The 22,508-nt window shown below is 40.7% G+C and overlaps 1 protein-coding gene across 2 annotated transcripts in view; it reads left to right on the forward strand.

Moving 5' to 3' along the window:
* NSF (N-ethylmaleimide sensitive factor, vesicle fusing ATPase) overlaps positions 1–22,021 on the forward strand; it is a gene marked incomplete at its 5' end in the record, with an annotated part of 157,261 nt that extends 135,240 nt beyond the window's left edge. Inside the window, 4 exons of one of the 2 annotated variants that reach the window (XM_082678887.1) lie at positions 14,232–14,366; positions 15,682–15,795; positions 19,567–19,622; positions 20,076–20,211. In XM_082678887.1, the coding sequence (XP_082535013.1) occupies positions 14,232–14,366; positions 15,682–15,795; positions 19,567–19,622; positions 20,076–20,121 (351 nt within the window). In that variant the 3' untranslated portion in view covers positions 20,122–20,211. Of the gene's footprint in view, positions 1–14,231; positions 14,367–15,681; positions 15,796–19,566; positions 19,623–20,075 lie in introns of both variants that reach the window. The other variant, XM_082678888.1, reaches the window with a different exon arrangement.
* Positions 22,022–22,508: the final 487 nt, after the last annotated feature.

Genomic DNA, 22,508 nt, shown 5'->3' on the forward strand with positions numbered 1-22,508 from the left:
TCCATTGTATATATGTGCCACATCTTCTTTATCCATTCATCTGTTGATGGACACTTAAGGGTAAGACAGGAATAAAGACACAGACCTACTAGAGAATGGACTTGAGGATATGGGGAGGGGGAAGGGTAAGCTGTGACAAAGTGAAAGAGTGGCATGGACATATATACACTACCAAATGTAAAATAGATAGCTAGTGGGAAGCAGCCGCACAGCACAGGGAGATCAGCTCGGTGCTTTGTGACCACCTAGAGGGGTGGGATAGGGAGGGTAGGAGGGAGGGAGACGCAAGAGGGAAGAGATATGGGAACATATATATATGTATAACTGATTCACTTTGTTATAAAGCAGAAACTAGCATACCATTTTAAAGCAATTATACTCCAATAAAGATGTTAAAAAAAAAAAGAAAAAACAGTGAAAGAAATTTGGTGAGTCCTTTCATGAAACATTGCTGCAGATATCTGCTAAATAAAACCATGTTTTCAAAATAGGGCTTTTTGTTTTTTTCAGTAGAGCACATCTAAAATATGTATTAATTAATGCAAAAAATTATAAGATAAATATATATACACACATACACCATTTTCAGGTAGCTCAAAATTAAATATCTACATTTTAATCATAGAAAAATGCTAATGGTGCTGAGACAAAATATCCTCTCACTGCCTTAAATATATTACTGTGACTTGACATCAGCATTAGAAAAGTGTTGGTTATACCATCATAATGTTCCATGAGGCCATGAATCTAGTTATGAGTATCCTCTCTGCACAACTTACTCATTGTATTGGACTTGGAGTCAGAAAACCTGAGTTTGAGTCTTAGCACAGCCCTGGCATTTTAGTCTTGAACTAGTCCCTTAATACCTTTGTGTCTATTTCTTCATCTGTAAAATGAAGATAATTCCTCCTTACCTACCACAGTGACGGCCAACTCACATAATGTAAGTTCTATGTAAACCTGCGGGCTGCACAGATATAAGGTATTAATGCCTGATTGTGAAAAGCATAGAGTTACTGAGAAGTAAGAGTATGCTGTTTCCACAGAGAATGTCATTTGTAAAGAATCAGTTTATAAAGTCCTATCCTTAAAAAAGGATGAATGTTTCTCTTGCGTGATTTGAATGTTCCCATTGCTTGGAGCCTAGGGGTTGACATCTAAGATTCTGTTTCTTCCTGTTTTCTTAATGTTTCAAAGTTCTTAGGGGTTTAGTATTTTATTAAGGCTGTTGTATAGAACTAGAAATGTATTTCCCAGCTGTTGTTTTAAGAAAAGAGGTGCCTTTAGATAGTCCACAGAACCTCTTTAGCATTTAAGATAGGAAAACTAAAGAATGTAACTGTATATAGCAAATTTCCATGGAAAGTGAGTTCAGTGTTTCAAGTTGGAATGCCCAGGTTCAACTTCTCTCATTTGCAATACTGGAAAAAGAAGTAAAGGCACCCTGCTTCCCCATCGCCCATTCACTGAAATTTAGAAGCTTCCTGAGTCCTAAGACAAATACTCTGGTCTGGGGATTGGAGATCCCTATTATAAAAGGGAGAATGAAGTAGAAACAGGAATTTCAGAGTTCAACAGCGTGAGGAGTAGAGAGAGAGCCAGGGCTTGTGGCCATTGTGGGATCCCAAGTACACTACCCATTACACTTGTCCTTAGCCTCCAGGGACTGGCCCTCCTTCCTTTTTCCCTGTAGCTACCTGTTGCTTGTGACTAAAGTTCACCTCTTTTTCTAATCCAAGGTGGAACAGGATAGCATTTCACAGCTTCTCTTCTACCTACCTTTCCCCAAAACAAATACACAGATCTTTGAAGATCCGTAAGGGTTTATACTATATGACATAACAACTATTGGGTGAGAAGAACCAATAAGGGGAACCTTACAGAGGGTCCAAAACAATCTGTCAGTATTCCTGATAGTTATTGGAATGTAGATGGAACAAGGCCTTGATCTTTTCACGTCACAGCTTGGTCTGTAACCACGTTTTCATCTTGACAATCCTGCTTACCTCTCACATTGGGGAATGGCAAATGTCAAGAGTGCTTTTCATAAGGAAAGCTCCAGACAATCTGCCTAGACCCTCCCTTCCCTTCTTTCTTTCTCTTTCTCTCTTCCTCCCCTTCCTTCCTTCCTTCCTTCCTCCCCCCCTTCCTTCCTCCCCCCCTTCCTTCCTCCCTCCCTCCCCCCTCCCTCCCTTCCCTTTCTCCTCTTCCTTCCTTCCTCCCTTCCTTCCTCCCTCTCTTCCTCTCTTCTTCTCTTCCCCTCTCTCTCTCTTTGCAGACCTATTTAGGCTACATAGATGATGATATTTGTTGAATGGATATCTTGAAGATGGTGAGTCTACATGTAGAATGGCATTGGCAGCGTAAATAAGAGCTCAGGAGTTAGAATTAGAAGACGTGAACTTGAATTCAGTCACTTAATTTCTGAGCCTCAATTTTCTCATAGTAAAATGGGAACAGTAGTAATATTTAACTAATATTTAGATCGTGAGAATTAAATAAGATAAATGTTGATTATAGTTCTTTGTAAACTGCAGATCACAACTCAATTGTTAGTTTATTATTCACTTTAAAGAAAATTCTGACTCTGTCTTTCCTCACACAAAAAATATGTAAAACCAACAAAGTAACCAACCCATATCAAAGGAGCTAGGCTCCAGGTGGCTGCTACGGAAGAAGCCAGCCCTAGAAATGTCAGCAGGAATGACAGCTTCCTTTCCCTCTAGCTGCCAGCCATCGGGCTCCTACAGACCCTGCTGGGGCCAGCCCTGGAGCAGGTAGAAGAAGGGTGCCAGTTCCCCAAGTAAGGAGTAATAATGGGAAGGGAGGACAGGGAGAAATACCAGCCAGAGCAGGGAGATGAAAAGCTTGGTGGCCGCCCTGCTAGTGATCCATTATCTATATAAAGTGGGCCCGTGTCAGAAACTGCCTGCCTAAGGATCAAATCACCTTCCACTTAATCCTCAGTTATTCTCCAAGTGTGATTTCAGTTATGAAGAAAAAAGGACTGGAGGAAATATGCCAAAATTGTTTTCTGTGATTGCCTCAAAATTTTGAAAATAAAGTTTGAGCTCATCCTCCCAATATTTTAATGCATTTATTATTCTATTAGCTGATGTTCATTTTAAAATATACAAAAAAGGAATTTTTGAAAAGAATGAAGAGAAAAACAAAAGTTAACGGAAGTTCTATTATTTCTCCATCTTAAAGACAACTGCTCTTAGATGGTAGATCGTAGGTGGGTTTTTCTGCTTTATAATTTCTTATATTTTATACATTTTCTACAATAAGCATTTGTTACTTTATAATCAGGAAAAATAAAAACTTAATGTGTATACAGTCGTTTTTATTTTTTATTATTTTTTTGTGTGTGGTACGTGGGCCTCTCACTTTTGTGGCCTCTCCCGTTGCAGAGCACAGGCTCCGGACGCGCAGGCTCAGCGGCCATGGCTCACGGGCCTAGCATGTGGGATCCTCCCAGATGGGGGAACAAACCCGTGTTCCCTGCATCGGCAGGCGGACTCTCAACCACTGTGCCACCAAGGAAGCCCAGGCATTTTTATTTTTAACTCAGCAGTATAACTCTCAAAATTCCAGTCCTTTGCAACTAAGTTGCTGCTTGACTAACAATAACCGTTAAATGAATCTACCTTTGTATCTAAGCTTGTCTGTATGCAATATATTTTGTTAGCCTTGTTTTTTCTTTAAGGCTGATTTAATTTAAGGTCTGGTCTGTAAGATACTCTGTGGTCCTGCAAGTAAAAGTGTGTATGTAAGTGCCTCCTGACTCTCACGGTTGTCCTTGGACACAGCTCAGTGCTGTGCTTCCAGGCTGAACTTAACGATGGTTGAATGCCAATGTGACCAAGGTTGACCAGGATAGATGGTGACAGTTCTACTAAGCTTCATGGAACGGAGATGAGAAGTTTCTTTCTATCCAAAAATATTTCTTTTGAAATGCAAGTTTGAAATATTTCTTTCTATATGCTTTTATTAGGATGTACATTTCATAAACTTTTGTTCTGTACTATAGAAATAACAAAGATGAGTAAGACATGCTACCTGCCCTCAAAGAGCTCATAATCCAGGACCACCTATTCAGTTGCGCAGTTTGGGCACAAGCTGTGCACAAGGTCAACTGGCAAGTGGGGGTTAACATCCAGCCCACACTCCAGTCGCCCTGTGAGCCGTGTACCCTGACGTGGGCTGTAACTGCCCAGCTGAGTAGGGTTGCCACATTTAGTAGATGAGGATATAGGATGCCAAGTTAAATCTGAATTTCAGAAAGTCACCAAATAATCTTTTAGTGTAAGTATATCCCATGCATTGTTTGGGACATACCTATACTCAGGGCTTTATCTGGCAACCCTAGCCTGAGGAAGAGGAAAAGGGGTGCCTTTTTACTCATATAAGGTGCTGGGGCTTTAGGAGATGGGGACAAGGGTGGCTACATATACCTAGATGACTGCTTTTTTCTAATTCATCCACCTAGGAGGGGTATTTTTCTTCTTCTTTGTATGCAGGCCAACTAGTGTCCCTGACACAATCCAGTGAGGGAGAAAGATGTGTAAACATGATGATGTAAATAGTTAAGTTTTATAACTTATGTGGGTTCCAGTGGACTATGGAGGAAAGTATGGTCCATTTTACCCGAGAAAATCTGCAAGTATTTCACAAACAGTAGTTCTTGATCCTGGTCTTGAAAGATGAGTAAAAGGGAGATTGATCAGGACCATTATGCTGTGCTGAGGAATTCCAGCTCTGCAGCAGTGGGCAGAGATGGTGAAGGATATGCCTGCGCCAGAACTAGCACATTTTTATTATTTACATACGAACTGATACTTGGGAATTTAAGGATACGTTTTGTGTACAGTTACTTACCTTAGGCTTCATATGGCATCTTCAGTTTCACTGGAGGGAAGAATAGGAATTAGTAAGAAATCAAAGGCTTCATTTTTCCGAAATGACTGAAGCTGAACCTCTTTAAATATTAATTGCTGTTATACTTTAGCCTTTTTTAAAAGGAAAGAAATGCTACATACATCTTTGGTGTCTGAAGCGAAGTATTATAAACACTACGTCAATGAATAAGGATCTTCATTACAAACCATAATCACATGGCGATTATGCAAGAACTATTGGAATGTAGAGGACTCTGCCCTGGGAGTCATTAAGTAGACCTAGTGTGCCCTGTTTTTTTGAGTTTGTTGTACTTTTTCTTGTTTTTAATGGTTTTGCTATCAGCTTTTACTTGAGGAATTCAAGTCAGTTGTGTCAGTCTGCCTGCCTCTGACAATTCCCCCTCGTCTAATTTGCTGCTTCTTAGCTGTGAGCTAAGAAAGGCAACCTCCAGGACCCTTGAGTTGTCTGTAAAGTGAGAGCAACTAGACTCTGATGAGAGGCGGAGGAGCTTCCTGCCAGCAGGGCCATGTCGTGAATTCCGTGGATCCCTTTCTTCATAAAGAAAATGTTAAACTTTTATTTTCCAACTGTTGGAATTTAAAACATTTTCCTCAACCTGAAAGTTCTTTTATTTTTCTTCTGATTTTAGAAGAAATTAGAATATTTTTGTGGGCCCTTGCCCCTGTGCCCGCTGTGCCCAGTGGATAAGTTGGTACTACCTGTGAGTAGTCACTTGAACCTCAATTTATTGTTTTTTCAGTTCTAGAAGTTAGAGAATTTTGCATGTATCTTGGTTCTTGGCTATGTTCTAGATAGTTGAAATTGTTCAGTAAATTGGCCTCCAGATAAATGAGGTGTTTTTACTGGGCACATTGAATCCATGCTCAGAGAGGGTGGAGCCTGAAGGAGCAAACTGGGTTGTGTAGGGTTAAAGGAGGGCAGAATGTGGAGAGAAGACAAGTTCTGAAATATCTTGAACATAAGGGATAATTGCGAACTGGTAGAAAACTCTGGAAAACATTTTAATAAAGAGGAATGCTATGGATAAAAATCACAGAGGTAGAAGTTAAATGAGAAAGAAGAAGAGAATTGAACTGATCAGAGCACAGGGGTCATTTTTGGGCATCTCAGCTAAAAGCGGAGGGAGGGAGGGAAAGTGTACTGTGGGTGCCAGGTGGAAGAGTTTGGATTTGCTGATGAGTCAGTGATCATCTTAGTTACGTTTCTAATGAGAGAGCAGCTACAAAACTGGGCACTAAGAATACCGTACATCAGTACGTCTTTATTTTCTTAATTTATTTAACCTTTTCTCCTAAGAGCTCAGAGGTCGTAATTTCTAGGTGATATATCTAACTCATAATTAAGAGATCAGCCATTGCTGATATAAGTTAAAAATTACACAAATAAGAATGGACAGCAGGGCTTCCCTGGTGGCTCAGTGGTTGAGAGTCCGCCTGCTGATGCAGGGGACACGGGTTCGTGCCCTGGTCCGGGAGGATCCCACATGCCGCGGAGCGGCTGGGCCTGTGAGCCATGGCCGCTGGGCCTGCGCGTCCAGAGCCTGTGCTCCGCAATGGGAGAGACCACAACAGTGAGAGGCCCGCGTACTGCAAAAAAAAAAAAAAAAAAAAGAGTGGACAGCAAAGCATAGTGGGAATATCGGTGAGGCCTGAACTCTGGTTTCAGCTCCCTCCCTGGATGTAAAATCTTACCCCCGTTTCTCACCTACAAAATAGCCAGGAGAGGAGAGGGAGGAGGAGAGAACTAGGCAAGCTTTCAGAGCTGCTCCGAGTATAAAATCTGATGATTCCATGTCTTTTTCACAAACTGGTACTAGAATATTCTGTAATATCTCAGAGTGGTCTGCTCTTGCCTATAGTAATTTTAAAAAATTATTTGGGGTGAAGTTCCTCATTTCATATTCAATATGTATTATGAATTCCCCCTCTTTATTGTCCTCTGTCCTGCCTACAGCACCAGGAGGATGGTTACAAAGACAGTAGGCCAAGAATTTGCTTCAGGGTAAAATCTAATGGAGAGTTTCAATGTAGTTGTCTGCCTAGTTGTAACATGATTTATTTGAAACATCCTTCCTTTGGTATTCAACTTAAACATTTAACTACCAAAAAAAGAAGTTACAGACGTTTGAGCGTGAGAAATCAAATGCATGCAGGATATGCAAAGAGGCCCCATTCCTCTCCTTTCGCTGTCCAGACTTCTGGTTGTTTTTAATAGTAGTCAGATTTTTCCCTTGATTTGGGGAAACCAAGAGTTGTAGGAGATGCTTAATGATAGTTATCTCGCTAGCTTAAATTAATGGCTTCTAATGAGTCTTATCTTTTCTCTGTCAGAGAAGTCTGTATTATGAATAGTTATGAATAGCTTAACTATTGACGATCAATTGATTAGCTAAAAGAAAGCGGTATGACATCCTTTGCATCTAGTTATGTTGTAAATGAAGCATACATGCTGATCATTCTGGATTGTTTTCTTTAAAACTTGTTGACTTGTTATCTTGGGGCTCAGATGTATAGACTCTGAAATGGTAGTTATTTTCCTGTTGAACATTTGGTATAGTGTGCATTATTCAGGGCCAGAAGAGACGTGTAACAAGGAAGGAGTGATCTGCAGCCCTTGAAACCTACACTGAGATCACCATTCATTCATTCAACACAAATGTATCAACCTGTCACTATGTTCAAGGCACTATGCTAGCCCTGGATCCATCAGTGAAACCAAACAGGCACAAGTCCTGTCCTTATGAGGGAAGACCAGCAATAAATAGAATACATAAGTAAAGACAGTAAATGAGTAAAGTATATAGTATGTTAAGAGGTGATCCTACTGTGGGGGGGAAGAGCAGGATAAAGGGAGATGAAGCGGGGGTGGGGGGGGGTGGGCCTTGTGGGAAAGGTGACACCGGAGCAGAGCCCTGACTTTGAGGCAGAGAACCATGTGGATGTATAAGGGAAGAGCATTCTAGGTAGAGGGAACATCAGAGTATCTTCTGTGTGCCAGGCATGCTGTGCTAAAGACCTGCAAGGACAGAGATGAATAAAACATGGCCCCGCCCCCAGGGAGCTGACAAGCTAGAAACAAGATTCAGACTTGCAAATAAATGCAGTGGTAAAGTTGTATAAGCTCTATGGTGGATAGAATTTTTTATTTAATCTGCACTGAATAATAACAAACTAAGTTAAAATATCAGACATTACTCCCATTTCAAGAATGAAGCTAGTGTGACAAACTGAAGCACCTCTTACCAGAAAAGCTTCACATCCTCTGCCCTGAGCTGATTTCTTCCTCAGAGTCCCTGCCTCTCACCGAGGCCCCTCACCCTCAACCTGCTGTCACGGCTGCTTCTGAGGGGCGTTTGATCTTTAGCTTCAGGCCTCGTCTGGGCCTTGACTAACTGTCGTTAAGCTGAAGATCGGCGCGCTCATCTCCCCCTAACGCAGAGTGAATCTTGGCCTTCTGGGAGAATGCACTCTCTGGGCATCGTTTGTGGCCAGTGCCGTGCATTGTTGGGAAGAGAGGAATTCTCAGGTGCCCCACTGCTCGCCCACCCAGCCCGATGTCATAGATTCCTGACATCCCAGGCAGAGGACAGTTTTTCAGGTTCCTCTCAAGACCATCGTTCAAGCACTCACTTCCTTTCACTCCTGCCTCCTCTGACAGTGATGGCAAAGGCCTCCCTCTCCCACACATTCTCACCTCATGCTCTACTCTGACAAGTAGGTAGGATTTTTAATCCCGTTTTTATGGTTAAGGATGAAACAGGTGCTGAGAAGTTCAGTAATCTAGCCCAAATCACTCAGCTATGAATGGTGGAGCCTGTACTTTTTGTATGGTACCAAGCCACCTGTCCATCAGGGGACTTGCCTCTCCTCCCTTGCTTTCTGCCCACCCTGGGCTTGCGTTGAAATGGAAGGCACATGTGTGCATCACTGATGATGAGGCGCCGACCCTTCCCAGGTGCGCTCACTCTGAGACCCTTTCTCAGAGCCGTCTTTCCCACAGCAGCCCCCTCACAGGCTGCTGGACTGCCCGGCATGAAGCTGCTGGGATCATCTTTCTCGTCATCACAGTTCTTCCTCCTCCAGCACCTTCTTTAGTTTCCTGTTGCTTTTTATACTAAATCTCCTTTCTAGTTTGGCATTCTGAGTCTTCCTTTTGTCCGCTGCCTACTCCCCATCTCTCTAAAAAGACTTCGTTTTCAGCCCTGAGGGCTCTGGCTCAGCTGCCTCCACCACCCACATGGGAATTAGGAGCATGGAAGGCCTGTCCCTTCTCCTCCAGGGCCTCCTCTTCATCAGTGTCTCTATGATACTGTAGGAATCTTCCCGGATGACCCCATGCCAGTGAAGCTGTGCCCATAAGCTGTGTCCCCTCAGCCATTATTCATTGGTGTTTGCTGGTGTGTTACTTGGCAGTGGTCCCTGAATATTTACTTGGTCTCCCCAGCCAGATTGTTCTCACTTTAGAGGCACAAACTGAATCTCATAATTCCATAAATACCTGAACAGAGTCAATTCATGTTAATGGTCTGATCAACTAACCTATTTTATCTTTAACTTGGCTTATAAATTCTGAATTCTGAAAAATTTCACTTTTGTTTACAAAAGCCTCAAATTCTAACAACGAGAAAATAAAGTTTAAGGCCCCCGGCACACTCACTTCTTAATCCATTTCAGGGTTTCCAGTTGTTCACAGTTCATTCTTCTTAGCAAGGGTGTATTGCCCTTGCTCAGCATTGAATGATATGGAAATAATTGGCCTTTCTTTACTGCATAACTGACTTTACTTTTGTTAGCAGGTTAAAATCAGCCCTTCCATTTCACTGCAGTATTATATTGGTGGCATTTTTATTTAAGGGAGGGAAAAAAAAGCTTTCTTCCACATGAACTTTTGTTGCAAATCAGTTTATTGGGGCCAATCAATGGGCAGGACCTATGAAAGGGTGTGGATTATCTGGTTAGTCCTTTGTGTGGCAAAAGGCTTAGATACTGCTTAGTACTTGGCTCATTCTTCATCATGTAAAGAAGTGGTTTTTCTGAAGGATCAACACCTGACTGAGCCCTGCCTTTTTCATGGTAATGTTTTCACCTGAGTTGCTTCTTATGGTACTAAGAATTAGTTAACTAATACTTATTTAACCTTGGAACAATGTTTATCATAATCCGATTGGCAGATAGTCGTTTTATTTAGGCCTTTTCTTTATTGCATCAGGACTAGAAAATCTCAGTGAAGAGTATGCTGGGAACAATTTTTTCCAAGTAAGTTGTCGCTCAGCTTTTTTTCTTTCCATCAAGGGGCATGTTTTGGCGTTATAGACTCAGACTAGTAGCCACTAGTAGTTGGATTTCTCTTTCTGGGTTAAGCTCTACTTTTATTTTTAAAGCTGGCCTTCTCATTTCATGCTGCTGGCAACGTTTTCTCCAAAATGTTCTCCAGTGTGATTTATGATAATATATTCAGAGCTGGTTTTTCATGGTAAAGCGTCCTCACGAGTATTACCACTAATTAATATACAGAATGACCCAGCACAATTTAATTATTTGGTAATGTTTTCAGTGTTTTCTTAAAGATGATGCCAACAAGTCAAGGCCTGAACTTCCCTGGGTCATGACCTCTCTGCAGTGTTTGCAGTCCTGTTAAACAAGAAGAAAAGCAGAACATAAGTTAACATCTCCATTATAAGTTGCTCTACATTTCCCAGTCTTAACACTCTGGAGAGCATAGTCACTGGTAACATAAGACAAAGTTTCACTAGGAAAATGGCAATTCCAGCCTTTGGGAATGGGTAAGAAGCCATTCTTCTAGGGCCAGTGTTGTCCTCTGTAAGAGAGGGGCAAGATGAGGGGGTTTGAATTATGGACTCTGGAACATTAAAAACCTAAGGAAAAAAGCACAGTAACAGTTATCTTTAATTGTAATGAAGATATACCAGCCTATGCGGCTTTTGGCATCTATGAGCCTTCAAGGATATGTTCCTAAGTTTACAAACAGAATTTTAAAATAGTTGAAAAATAGTTCGAGTGTAAATGCACCACTTTTCTGTTCCATAGTAGAAGCTTATATGTCTTTATGTGTTCGTAATTACCCCAGCACCCCAGTTTTTGTTTTTGTTTTTTTGCCTTTGGATTTATCTGTTTCTGCTCCTTCTGGCTTGGATGTCCTTCCCCTTCATCTCCTAATCACCCCACTCACTCCTTAAGACTCAGTTCAGATATTGTCTCCTCCAGAGAAAAAGAAGATGTTTCTCTGCCACACGTTTCTTCCCTCTACCATGACATTCTATGTGCAATACCTCTACCTTTCCGTATTGTATTATAATGATCTGTTTTGTATCTGTCTCTCTGTATATACAAGGTCTGTTCCGTATTCATCCAGGAGCTTGGTAAAGGTCTGTTGACAATGTGTTTGATTTTTAGCTAGTGGGTTTCTTGAATAATAACAATGATTACCCTTTAAGTGTATACTTCAGAGGTATACTTCTCTCTCACAGTCTTTGCACAGGCATTTGGTATGCCAGTTACTAATTATACCAGAAAGCCTCAACCTTGTTTCTTTGGTAGGCCTTTGTTTATGTTGGTGCATCATCCATTCTTGGCACAACAGATGGACAAAAGCAATCAGTAAGACTGAGGAAGGCTAGCACACCTTATTAGCAATAGTGGTTTAATATTTACAAAACCCCAATTGAAATTGTTTTGGCATCTGATCTTCAATTTCTTAAAATCTTTTCGTACATTTAATTTAATTTTCACATAATTTTTAAATTTTCTCATTTATTTTAATGCCCTGGCTTCTAAGATCTGTGAAAGGTTTAATTGTATTAAAGGCTTATCTGTGGAATGAGTGTGTATCATAAATCTAGTGACATAGTTTAAAATCCATTCCTCTTCCATTTTCTGAGTAAACATTTTTAAAACGTGTTTTTCTTCGTGAAAAAAGGCAGTATACAATTTTGGATTCTGGATCTGGTTTCCATTCCTGGCTCCATCATTTATTAGTTATTAGACCGTGAACAAATTAGTTAAATCTATAAGACTCAGTAGCTTCATCAGTAAAATAGAGATAATGCTCATACTTAATTCTTAGGATTATAATGGACACTGAATGAGAGATTGATCTAAAGAGGTGCCATACTGCAAATAGGAGTAAATGGAAGTCTCCATATTGAGTGGTGAGGCACCCAGACTCCTTCCCCCATCGACTCCCATGCAGTATGTTGGGAACTAGTCTCCATAACCCTCAGGAAGGAGACTGGAAGATTCTCCGGGGAAAATGTACACATCCTGACCTTTGAGAGACGCCCAGTAATCAGCCAAGTCTTATCATCCTATCATGAAGCTCTCAGAGCTTCCAGTCACTAGTTTAACTCTTAAGTATGAATAGTAATCCAACAATCACCAGACACTTGAAGAAAACCACCAATGAACAAATAAGAAAAAAAAAAAAAAGGAAAGAAAAGAAAAAGGAACTCACAGGAGACAAAGCAGAGAAAAGAAGAAAACATTTTTTAAAATGTGTAGTATTCACAGAGATCTAAAATAAGGTAGTATCCATGAAATATAACAGGATGTAATTTTTAAAAAAAAGAAACATTCAGTAAACAAGAAAGAGTGACTTATCTCAAGGTTCATAACTTATAGAACATACGGATAAAGAAAAGATTCTTTTAAAATTGTATTTATTTTTAAAAGTTAGAAACAATGAGTCAGAAAATCAGAATGGCATCAGTCTTCTAGTCAGCAGTACTGAAAATTAAAAGACAATAGAACAATGCCTTGAAAATTCTGTGGGGAAAATTGTTTCTAACCTTGTTCTCTATACCTAGCCAAACTATCAAGTATAAAGTGTACAGTATTAAGGGTGGAATAAAGGCATTTCCAGGTCTTAAAATTTTTACCTCCCATACACCCTTTCTCAGGAAGCTTTTGAAGTATATGTACCATGGAAAGAGAGAATAAATGAAAAAACAAAGGAAGGTGAGGAGACAGGGGATCTAACAGAGGAGAGAAGAAAGTTCTAGGGCTACAGCTGTGCAGCAGGCCTAGAGAACAGTCAGTTCAGATTGAACTTTGAGAACAGAGGACTCCAGGAGGGGAATGTCTTTGAGAAAAAACAGCCAAAACTTTAAAATTCCCTAACATGTGTGAACATATTGGTATGATATCCGTGTCTGTATTTGTTTGGGATGAACTTGTGGTAAGTATTTGATAAACTAAGCAAAGGGGTTGGGGGGGGGGAATGGCAATTATTAACTCTAATAAAAACAAAATGTTGCCCAAGAAAGGAAATTTAATAGTACACTACATGGCTTAGCTGTAAATCATATTTTTATAATCATAATAAATACTGAATATAGATGTAACTAAAGACTGTGAAATAATTGGAAGGATGAGAAAAAGGACATATTGGGGTGGGGGGCTGTGCAAAATTAATATTAACTCTCCCTCTTCCATAATAGGAATTCAGGAAATAATATTTAGAGCTGAAAAGAAAAATCAAAATAATAGTGTACCATTGTTATTTAAAGATAAGGAAGTAAATACAAGAAGAAAAACTAAGAGAGTAGAAAATGGTTGCTTCTGGAGAGAGGGAATCAGGAATGGTGGCCTAGGCCTGCTATAGTTTTAACATGCCTTGTATATTTTGGGGTTAAAAATTAAAAAGAAATTAAAGATATTAAGTGAGACAATTATGTAAAGCACTTAGCACCATGCCTTTCACAGTTAACTGCTGCATAAATGTAAGCTATTATTATTATCCTACCTCTCCTAAAAACCGTAATAAAGCCTTGCTAAGTGGGTGGCATGGGGTTTCCATTCATTCATTTCATTTTTTTCCCAACCATACATATATTGATACTATGTTGGCTGTGAAAAATGAATTACAAACATATACTCAGGTATCTTGCTGTTTGGTTTGTGTATCTTCCTGATTTACTGATCGATGATGTTATTGATATGGATAAGGAGAAAGAACAGTTGCCTCTTTCTGAACCACATGCTGAAGAAAGTGTTGCTCTTTCTGAATCATGTTGTTGATACATTTTTTTAAGATTTTCAAGGGACTTCCTTGGCGGTCTAGTGGTTAAGACTCTGCGCTTCCACTGCAGGCAGAAACTAAGATCCCACATGCCGCGCAGCACGGCCCCAAAAAGAAGGGTTTTCAAGAGGACAATTCTGAATTTTTTTCCTTCTCTTTTGCCTAATCATTTGCATTTCTGCGATTAAATAAATGGATATTGTTCAGGCTTACTCTAGTTTCCTAATCAGTCGTTTCGCATGTGTTTTAACACATTTTCTCCCTATGATCAGGGCCGCAAGCTTCTTATCATTGGGACCACAAGCCGCAAAGATGTCCTTCAGGAGATGGAAATGCTTAACGCCTTCAGCACCACCATCCATGTGCCCAACATTGCCACAGGAGAGCAGCTGCTAGAGGCTTTGGAGGTGAGAATGAGCCAGTGGAGTGCACACCGTTCAAAGAAAGGAATTGAGGCTGGATTAATGCTAAGGGTGCCCCAGACATCGCACCTGGTGTTTAGTTTCTGTGTTAACCTAGAACACGGAACCTGGGATACACCTGCAGTCATTTTCAGGAATTAGAGGAAGAAGAGATAAATATAAGTGAGAGTGAAGTAATTCCTCATTCCTTGGTGGAAGCAGCATACAAACTGCCAGGAGTGAATTACTTTGTGCCCAGCATCACTAATGCATATAGATTACATGGACCAGAAACTTGGAATGGGGCGAGGGAGGAGAGTAATCAAGAAATAGAAAATTCAGTTATTCATAGTTGCTTTCAGCCCATTTACTTGCATTTAATAAATTAGAGCAATGGTTAAAGCCTTAGAAACTTGAAAAAAGCTATAGAAGTAAAAGCAACCCCTTTATTAACAAGTTCATAATGTGGAAATATTTTTTTGAGGATAACATAGTCTTTAATTTAAAAAAATATATATCCTTTATTAAACTTTTGATTAATATCAATGTGCACAAATGACTTGATGAGGTGTTAGAAAATATTATCTAGTGACTTGTTCAGCAGTGAGTCAGGAAGGCTTCTTTTTGTTTTGTTTTTTTTTTTTTTGCGGTACGCGGGCCTCTCACTGTTGTGGCCTTTCCCGTCGCGGAGCACAGGCTCCAGATGCGCAGGCTCAGCAGCCATGGCTCACGGGCCCAGCCGCTCCGCGGCATGTGGGATCCTCCCGGACTGGGGCACGAACCCGTGTCCCCTGCACCGGCAGGCGGACTCTCAACCACTGCGCCACCAGGGAAGCCCAGGAAGGCTTCTTAAAATCCTCAAGACCCATACAATTGGGGCATATTCCCAACAAAATAGAAACTATCTGTATGATAAATGTTTCCAGCTTACCTGTTTGAGCAGTTTTTGTGCTGGGGTTGAGTAAGAGAATTAAATTTAGTCTGCTTTGACACATAACAGATTTTTCCTAGAAAGGAATGTTAAAAATTTTAACTGATATTTATTATGGATTGGAGCTATTTTTCCCCCAGCAAATATATCTCTAAATTATAATCAAGGTCCGTAAGAAAACAGAGCTTAGGATACCAGTTTTCATTTTCATGATTGCAGCTAATGGATCTCAGGCAAGTCAGGTTAGATTTTAAAATATGAGAGAATTCTGTCAGCTTGAACCAGTTAGGTAGTTCTTATCACTGTTCTTTTAAGGGTAAATGTGGGAATTAACTAATGTTGTTGATGCACTTACAGAAGTGCTTTCGTTTTTTTTTGTTGTTTTTGTAGCTGTTGGGCAACTTCAGGGATAAAGAACGCACCACAATTGCACAGCAAGTCAAAGGGAAGAAGGTGTGGATAGGAATCAAGAAGTTACTAATGTTGATCGAGATGTCCCTACAGGTAAGATGCTTGCTTCTCCGTATGGTTCAGACATAGAAGCTTCACGATATATCCCAAGAGTTTTTATCATTCCCTCTCGCTGAGGTTTTAAATTATAATTCTTTTATATTATTTCCAGAATCAGGTTGGTGTTAGTAGCCTGCTTCTGAGATCAAACAATAACTTATTGGTACTTTTCTTTCCTACTTCTTAAAATTCAAAAATAGAAGAAAAGAATATAGAGTTACTTTAAGTTTTAATTTAGGGAGTCACTAGATCTTCGAACTAGAAAGGACTTAAAAGAACAATTGTTCTGCTGCCCCCTCATTTTAGAGGTGAGGGTCCTGAGTGTCCCACCGGTTTGTCCATGAGTTATGCAGGGTCACAGCCAGTTATCTACAGGGGTCGGGGGGTGGGATGGCGTTGTCCATCAGAGGTCAGGAAGCGACGCACAGACACCAAAAGGGGCCTGGGAGACAGTTTCAAGGGACAAGGTAATTGAGTGTACAGATTAGACTTAAGCTGTGTATATTCTCCCCTGGCAGGGCTCCTAGAAATTTTATGCAAACTACTGTAGGGTTGAAGCTTCCAGGATCACATAGAAAACTAAGCCCCTGGCTACTGCCTGGGCAAAAACAGATGAAACCTCTTTGGGACTTTCTCACGTCTACGGGCAACTTCCCTTTCTTCTTTTTGTAACTCCACCCCTCCGTGTGCACATCCTGTGTCTTTTTGTCCTTATCTGACATACTAGTTAGATAATAAATCACTTCCAAGCTTTGTGAGTTCAGGGACCTTGGCTGTCACTCCCTACTAAATCCACAGCTCCTGGAACAGAACTGGACACATAGTTGGGCACTCAGTAAACTTCCGTTGAATGAATCTCTCCCAGGTCTTAGGTGGACAGGCTGGCTGCATTCTGAGAGTCATGTATTATGCTCAGTCCTGCTCTTCCAGCAGTGCGAGCTGTGGGTGGATGAGGTGAAATTTAAGTTTCACTTACTTCTGAAATAGGCTCTTGGACCAATAACAAATTGGAATCACGAAACAAATGCTTTTTAATCTTTGCTGGTGAATTTCTTTTTTTTATATAAATTTATTTATTTTATTTTTATTTAATTTTGGCTGCATTGGGTCTTCATTGCTGTGCGCAGGCTTTCTCTAGTTGTGGCGAGCAGGGGCTACTCTTTGTTGTGGTGCGTGGGCTTCTCATTGCGGTGGCTTCTCTTGCTGTGGAACACGGGCTCTAGGCACATGGGCTTCAGGAGCTGTGGCACATGGGCTCAGTAGTTGTGGCTTGTGGGCTCTAGAGCACAGGCTCAGTATTTGTGGCACACGGGCTTAGTTGCTCCATGGCATGTGGGATCTTCCTGGACCAGGGCTCGAACCCGTGTCCCCTGCATTGGCAGGCGGATTCTTAACCACTGCGCCACCAGGGAAGTCCGGTAAACTTATTTTAAAATAAAATTGTAGCTTTCAGAAACCTAAAGTTTAATTTACTGAACTTTCAGCTGGACGCTTTTAAAGCCAATTTATTTATTTTTCATTTTGAGCAGTAAATTAAAGTTACAGACAAACCACTTTGCTTAGGATTATTCTTGGTAAAGGTGCATATACATTGGCTCTTTCCTTGGAAAAGATAAATTTGTCAGATAGTCAGCTCTACTCTTCAATTTTTAAGTTTCAGCACAATTTTTTTTCAATAATTGCATAGAAGAAACTATGTGGGTTTTTCTCCCCAATCCCTACCCCTTCCTCTTCCTTTGATGCCCACCGGTCAGTGATCAAGTTAATGCTTCCTCTGTATGTGGGGTGGAAAGTGAGAGTGGGGCACTCAGGCCTAATCTTCAGCGACTGACACTTCATAGGCCTCTGAGTTTGAACCCCTTCACATCAAATGGATTTGGTGCAGCTGAGTGAATTCTCTTTAGATCTGCCTTAGAGAGACCGAGCCTAAGTGAAGAGGCATGTAGTTTAGCAGAATGTAAGTCATGTTACCTCTCTGTTCACTATACACAATTCTGTTAAAACTTGCACAGTGCTGAGGATCTGCTCTGACTGGATGTCACCTGAGGGAATAAAGTCATTTATCTAGATTACTTTTTTCCTCCCTTTCTCTTGACTTTTAATTCCATAGCTACAGGCAAGTCAGTAAGTCCTTGCTCACACATATTAAATATATTTAATGGGCAAAGACCTGCAAGTACTGACTACAGCGGAACTCCAGCCAGTTCCATTTTTTTTTAAAGAACTTGACAATTGACTCATATGTAATTCTATTCCCAAAGAGGAAAAATGTTTCTCTTGTTAAATATTCACACTTTTTCTTAGTCCTTTGTAGTCTGACCTCTTAACTTTGATACATTTGAAACTTCTGTTCAGATGTTTTTCTGGGATAGAAGAGAAGAAATCTTAAAAAAAGAAAAAATAGTGGTTGGAGGGGGGAGTCCAATTGCACATTTACCCACAGCTGCACTGAGCATTTGAAAGCTATTCCTGGAGGGCAGGGAGTTCCCTCTTGGGAAACAGACTCCTTGCCCTGGAACATTTTTTAAAAGTTAGGTGTGTTTCTTACAATAAAAATTTATTGTGTTTCTTACAATAAAAATTAATCCTAAGGAATTAAATTTTTATAAATTTGTTTATTTTTGGCTGCATTGGGTTTTCGTTGCTGCACGCAGGGTTTTCTCTAGTTGTGGCGAGTGGGGGCTACTCTTCGTTGCAGTGCGCGGGCTTTTCATTGCGGTGGCTTCTCTTGTTGTGGAGCACAGGCTCTAGGCGCGCAGGCTTCAGTGGTTGTGGCACGCGGGCTCGGTAGTTGTGGCACGTGGGCTCTAGAGCACAGGCTCAGTATTTGTGGCGCACGGGCTTCGTTGCTCCGCAGCATGTGGGATCTTCCCGGACCAGGGCTCGAACCCATGTCCCCTGCATTGGCCAGGCGGATTCTTAACCACTGCGCCACCAGGGGAGCCCCATTAAAGATGTTTCTAATGATCATTTTTTAGATTACTTCACATCTCTGGTGGACCAATGAGAATATAATTAAACAAATTAGTAGAAATATGAATATGAAATGAAAATGAGTAGGGATAATTAATAATAACAACCTGAACCTACAACCTGAGCCAGAACTAACTCCCCCATCTTTTTTTTAGACTCACAATGTGGTTCTCAGTCACAAGAGACCCGGATTATCCAGAGAGCATGTCAGAGGAATCAGCCCCACTGTTCTTTTTTTTTTTAGTTTCAGCACAATTTTTTTCATTAATTGCAAAGAAGAAACTACGCAAGAGAGACCAAGGCTAAGAAAAGCTCAAGTGTCCATTATATAGAGTTAATAAGCTATTTTCTAGTTGCTTAATCAACACCAATTGGTTTCTTCAGTTTTGGTCTTACTTTGATGCCTTCGATGAACCCTGTGGATTGGATGCCGTGTGCACCCCCATGAATGGGCAGCCCCGGTCTCACACTTGGTGCCTCTCAGTGCTGCCTCCTCACCCGGTGCTAGCTAAGGGAGCGCTCAACTGAGGTGCCTGTGGATGACCAGCTGGGTCATTCGCAACCTCGTGCATGGCGATTCTCTATGCTGGGAAATCCCATTCACTTCCCTTGAGTGACACAGTCTGCTTTGCTGTGTATCAGAATACTGGTCAAGGAGGAGGTAACACATTTCTGTGACTCAGCAAAGCGCTAAGGAAGTATAAACCCGATCATTTTCTTGGCATGAAGTAAGTGCATCGTTATTAGAAGGCACCACTAACCCGTTGTCTTTATTTCTTCTGATGTGTTTAGATGGATCCTGAATACCGTGTGAGAAAATTCTTGGCCCTCTTGAGAGAAGAAGGAGCGTAAGTACATGCGACACTTAAGACCGCCAGCCAGACTTCCCACTCTTTTAAACCCATGTGCCTATTCTAAGAGTTGCTGTACAGTGCATGTGAATTTGAATTCTCAACCTCTCTTGGACAACTTTGTTTCCATTTATTAGAATTCTTGGCTGTGTTGTAGGTCTAGGAGACCAAGCAAGGAAATGGGTTGTACTTTTGGTTTGCTCTCCCTGTCCTGCTTTGCAAAACTTCCTTGTCACAAGGCAGGAAAAAGCTCAGTGGTACATATTTATTGGAACCTGCTTTTAAATTGCATGGAGCATAACCACTTTCTTTTGTGAAATGCTCATCTAATAGCAAATACATAGTGAAAAATGTAGACAAGCCACTAAGAAGCTTTTAGTGTGGTTTTGTGATGAACGGCTTTTTGCAGACCGTCATCTGTTTTTTGTGTTTTGGATATGTCTTTTTCAGTAGCCCCCTCGAGTTTGAAAATGAACTATTTTCAGATACAAAGTGACCAAGGAAAGGGACCAAGGTGAAGGTGGCCTGGGATCTTCACTCGACTTACTCAAGATACTGGACAAAGTGAAACGTTCCCTACCTTCAACACGTGCTCGCTCTGCATGATGAGTGCAGTGAAACTCGCTTCCTTGTGCTGTTGAGATACCCAGTTTCGTGGAAGGTATAGATTTGCTTTAGAATATGCTGTGCTCACCTTTCCGTGCAAGCCGATTCCTTCTTGCTCAGTCTTTAAACGTGGGAAACATACTGTGCTTGTGAACACTACACATTCTAAGCTCCCTACCACCACCGTCAGCCAAAAACTCTCAATAAACGCAACGATGTTGCAACACAGCAGTTCACGGAGTAGAAGGAAGACTTTCTACATGTAAACCAGGAGCAGTGAATAGAGGTATGGGTTCAAAGGGATTATTTTGTAACTTCCTTGTGCTAACACTAAAGGTAATTGGATATACGGTTAAAGGTTCTCCCGGAAGCCTGGTTATCTTTGCCTAAAGAAACAGGGCTTTGAATTTCTAAGATGCTGTTCTCAGTCATTTTCAGAGATGTTTCCAAGTTGCAGTCAGGAGATCTTTCTTAACAGAAAGTCAGATTATTACCATGTTGGCTGTGACACCCCCTTAATATAAGTAATTTGCTCTGTGGCAAGAGATATGCTAATCATTACCATTTGGTAGATGTTGTTAACAGCTTGTGAGAGATGTGTATGGAAAAAGCACACACCCCTAAACAGAAAGGCGTCATGAAAGTAACTTAAAACCCTCTCAGCACTCATTAGTGTCCAACTCTGAATGGGTCAACCCCTTAGTTTAATATTAAAGGCTTATCTAGTATCACCACTTTTCCTTTTTCCTTAGCTTAATGACTTACTTAGAATGTATCCTTCCTTTAAATTATCTGTACTACCTAGCATAAATAAAACACTATTTTCCAGAAAAAATAAACCACTTTCTAGTCCTCTCCCCTCAGTCTTTTAACATCCATTCCAATACACTGAAGACGTTTCCTTTCCCCACTATGCACTTCTTCCAAAGAGAAGGAGGACGGTGGTGTAAGCCGAGTTTGAAGACATTTTATCAGGTCGTCATGTTTGGTGAGGAGACTTGTGGAACATGCCACTCTCTCTCCGTTGCTGCTTAAACTTCTAGGACAAGCAATCAGGAGCCACCTGAAGGTACCTAACACCACCTGTAAGGCTTGTCACGCATCAGGTACTTGGGTGTAGCTATGTCATCTGTCCCCATGGTAGAAGGTAAATTATCTCTAGGTCTTGCTCTCTGTATATTTTCGGTAGACTTGTATGTCACAACTACTTTCTTTTGGGTTTTCATCCCTAGCTTATTTTGTGGCTGTTTTGTTGTGTTTTTTTTAGGTGGATTGTATTGTGAAATTCTGTGATTGCTGGTGGCCAATATCCTGGATTCCCTTATCTGTTTTAGATCTTGCCTCTTTTTTCTCTTCCCATGAAAGCAGCACACATTGTATTAACTTATGTGTCTTGTTAAATAAGGTTAATGTCTTTGTGTTTTGTCCAAAACTATATTGAAAAAATATAAATATTGTTTAATGCAAATGAAGGAATGCAATAAAGAGTACATATACTTGAAAACATTCTGTAGACCAAATATTTTGTACAAAACAATATACATAACTGATATGAGTGTATGAAGAAAGGGATCAGAAAAGCCCCTCCTTGTTTTAACTAGTGTAAGGAGATGGATGATTTTTATTTTAAAATCTCTGATTTTAATCATTCAGAAAATATAGTTAATTTAAAGGAAATACAGAGACCTACTAGAGAATGGACTTGAGGATATGGGGAGGGGGAAGGGCAAGCTGGGACGACGTGAGAGAGTGGCATGGCCATATATACACTACCAAATGTAAAATAGATAGCTAGTGGGAAACAGCCGCATAGCACAGGGAGATCAGCTCCGTGCTTTGTGACCACCTAGAGGGGTGGGATAGGGAGGGTGGGAGGGAGGGAGACGCAAGAGGGAAGAGATATGGGGAACATATGTATATGTATAACTGATTCACTTTGTTATAAAGCAGAAACTAACACACCATTGTAAAGCAGTTATACTCCAATAAAGATGTAAAAATAAATAAATAAAGGAAATACAGATTGATAGCATATTTTATAAAGTTAGTGCACAATAAGAATCTTTATACCTCTTTTACTTATTTCCCTTTACTAGAAAACTGAAGTGTACCAAAGCCATAAGCGGGTTAGTAATAAACCGGAAGGGAAAATTGTTTCTCAAGTAGAATTACTCCTTCCTATGATACGTACAAGCCAAGGGACTCAAACACTCTCAGTGAGATTTCTTCACATGGTTCGTTTTGGTATCCTTCATCCATTTGCATGTTTCTGAGCTA

Source organism: Grampus griseus (genome assembly GCF_964374135.1).
Source record: "Grampus griseus genome assembly, chromosome: 20".
NCBI classification, from domain to species: domain Eukaryota; kingdom Metazoa; phylum Chordata; class Mammalia; order Artiodactyla; family Delphinidae; genus Grampus; species Grampus griseus.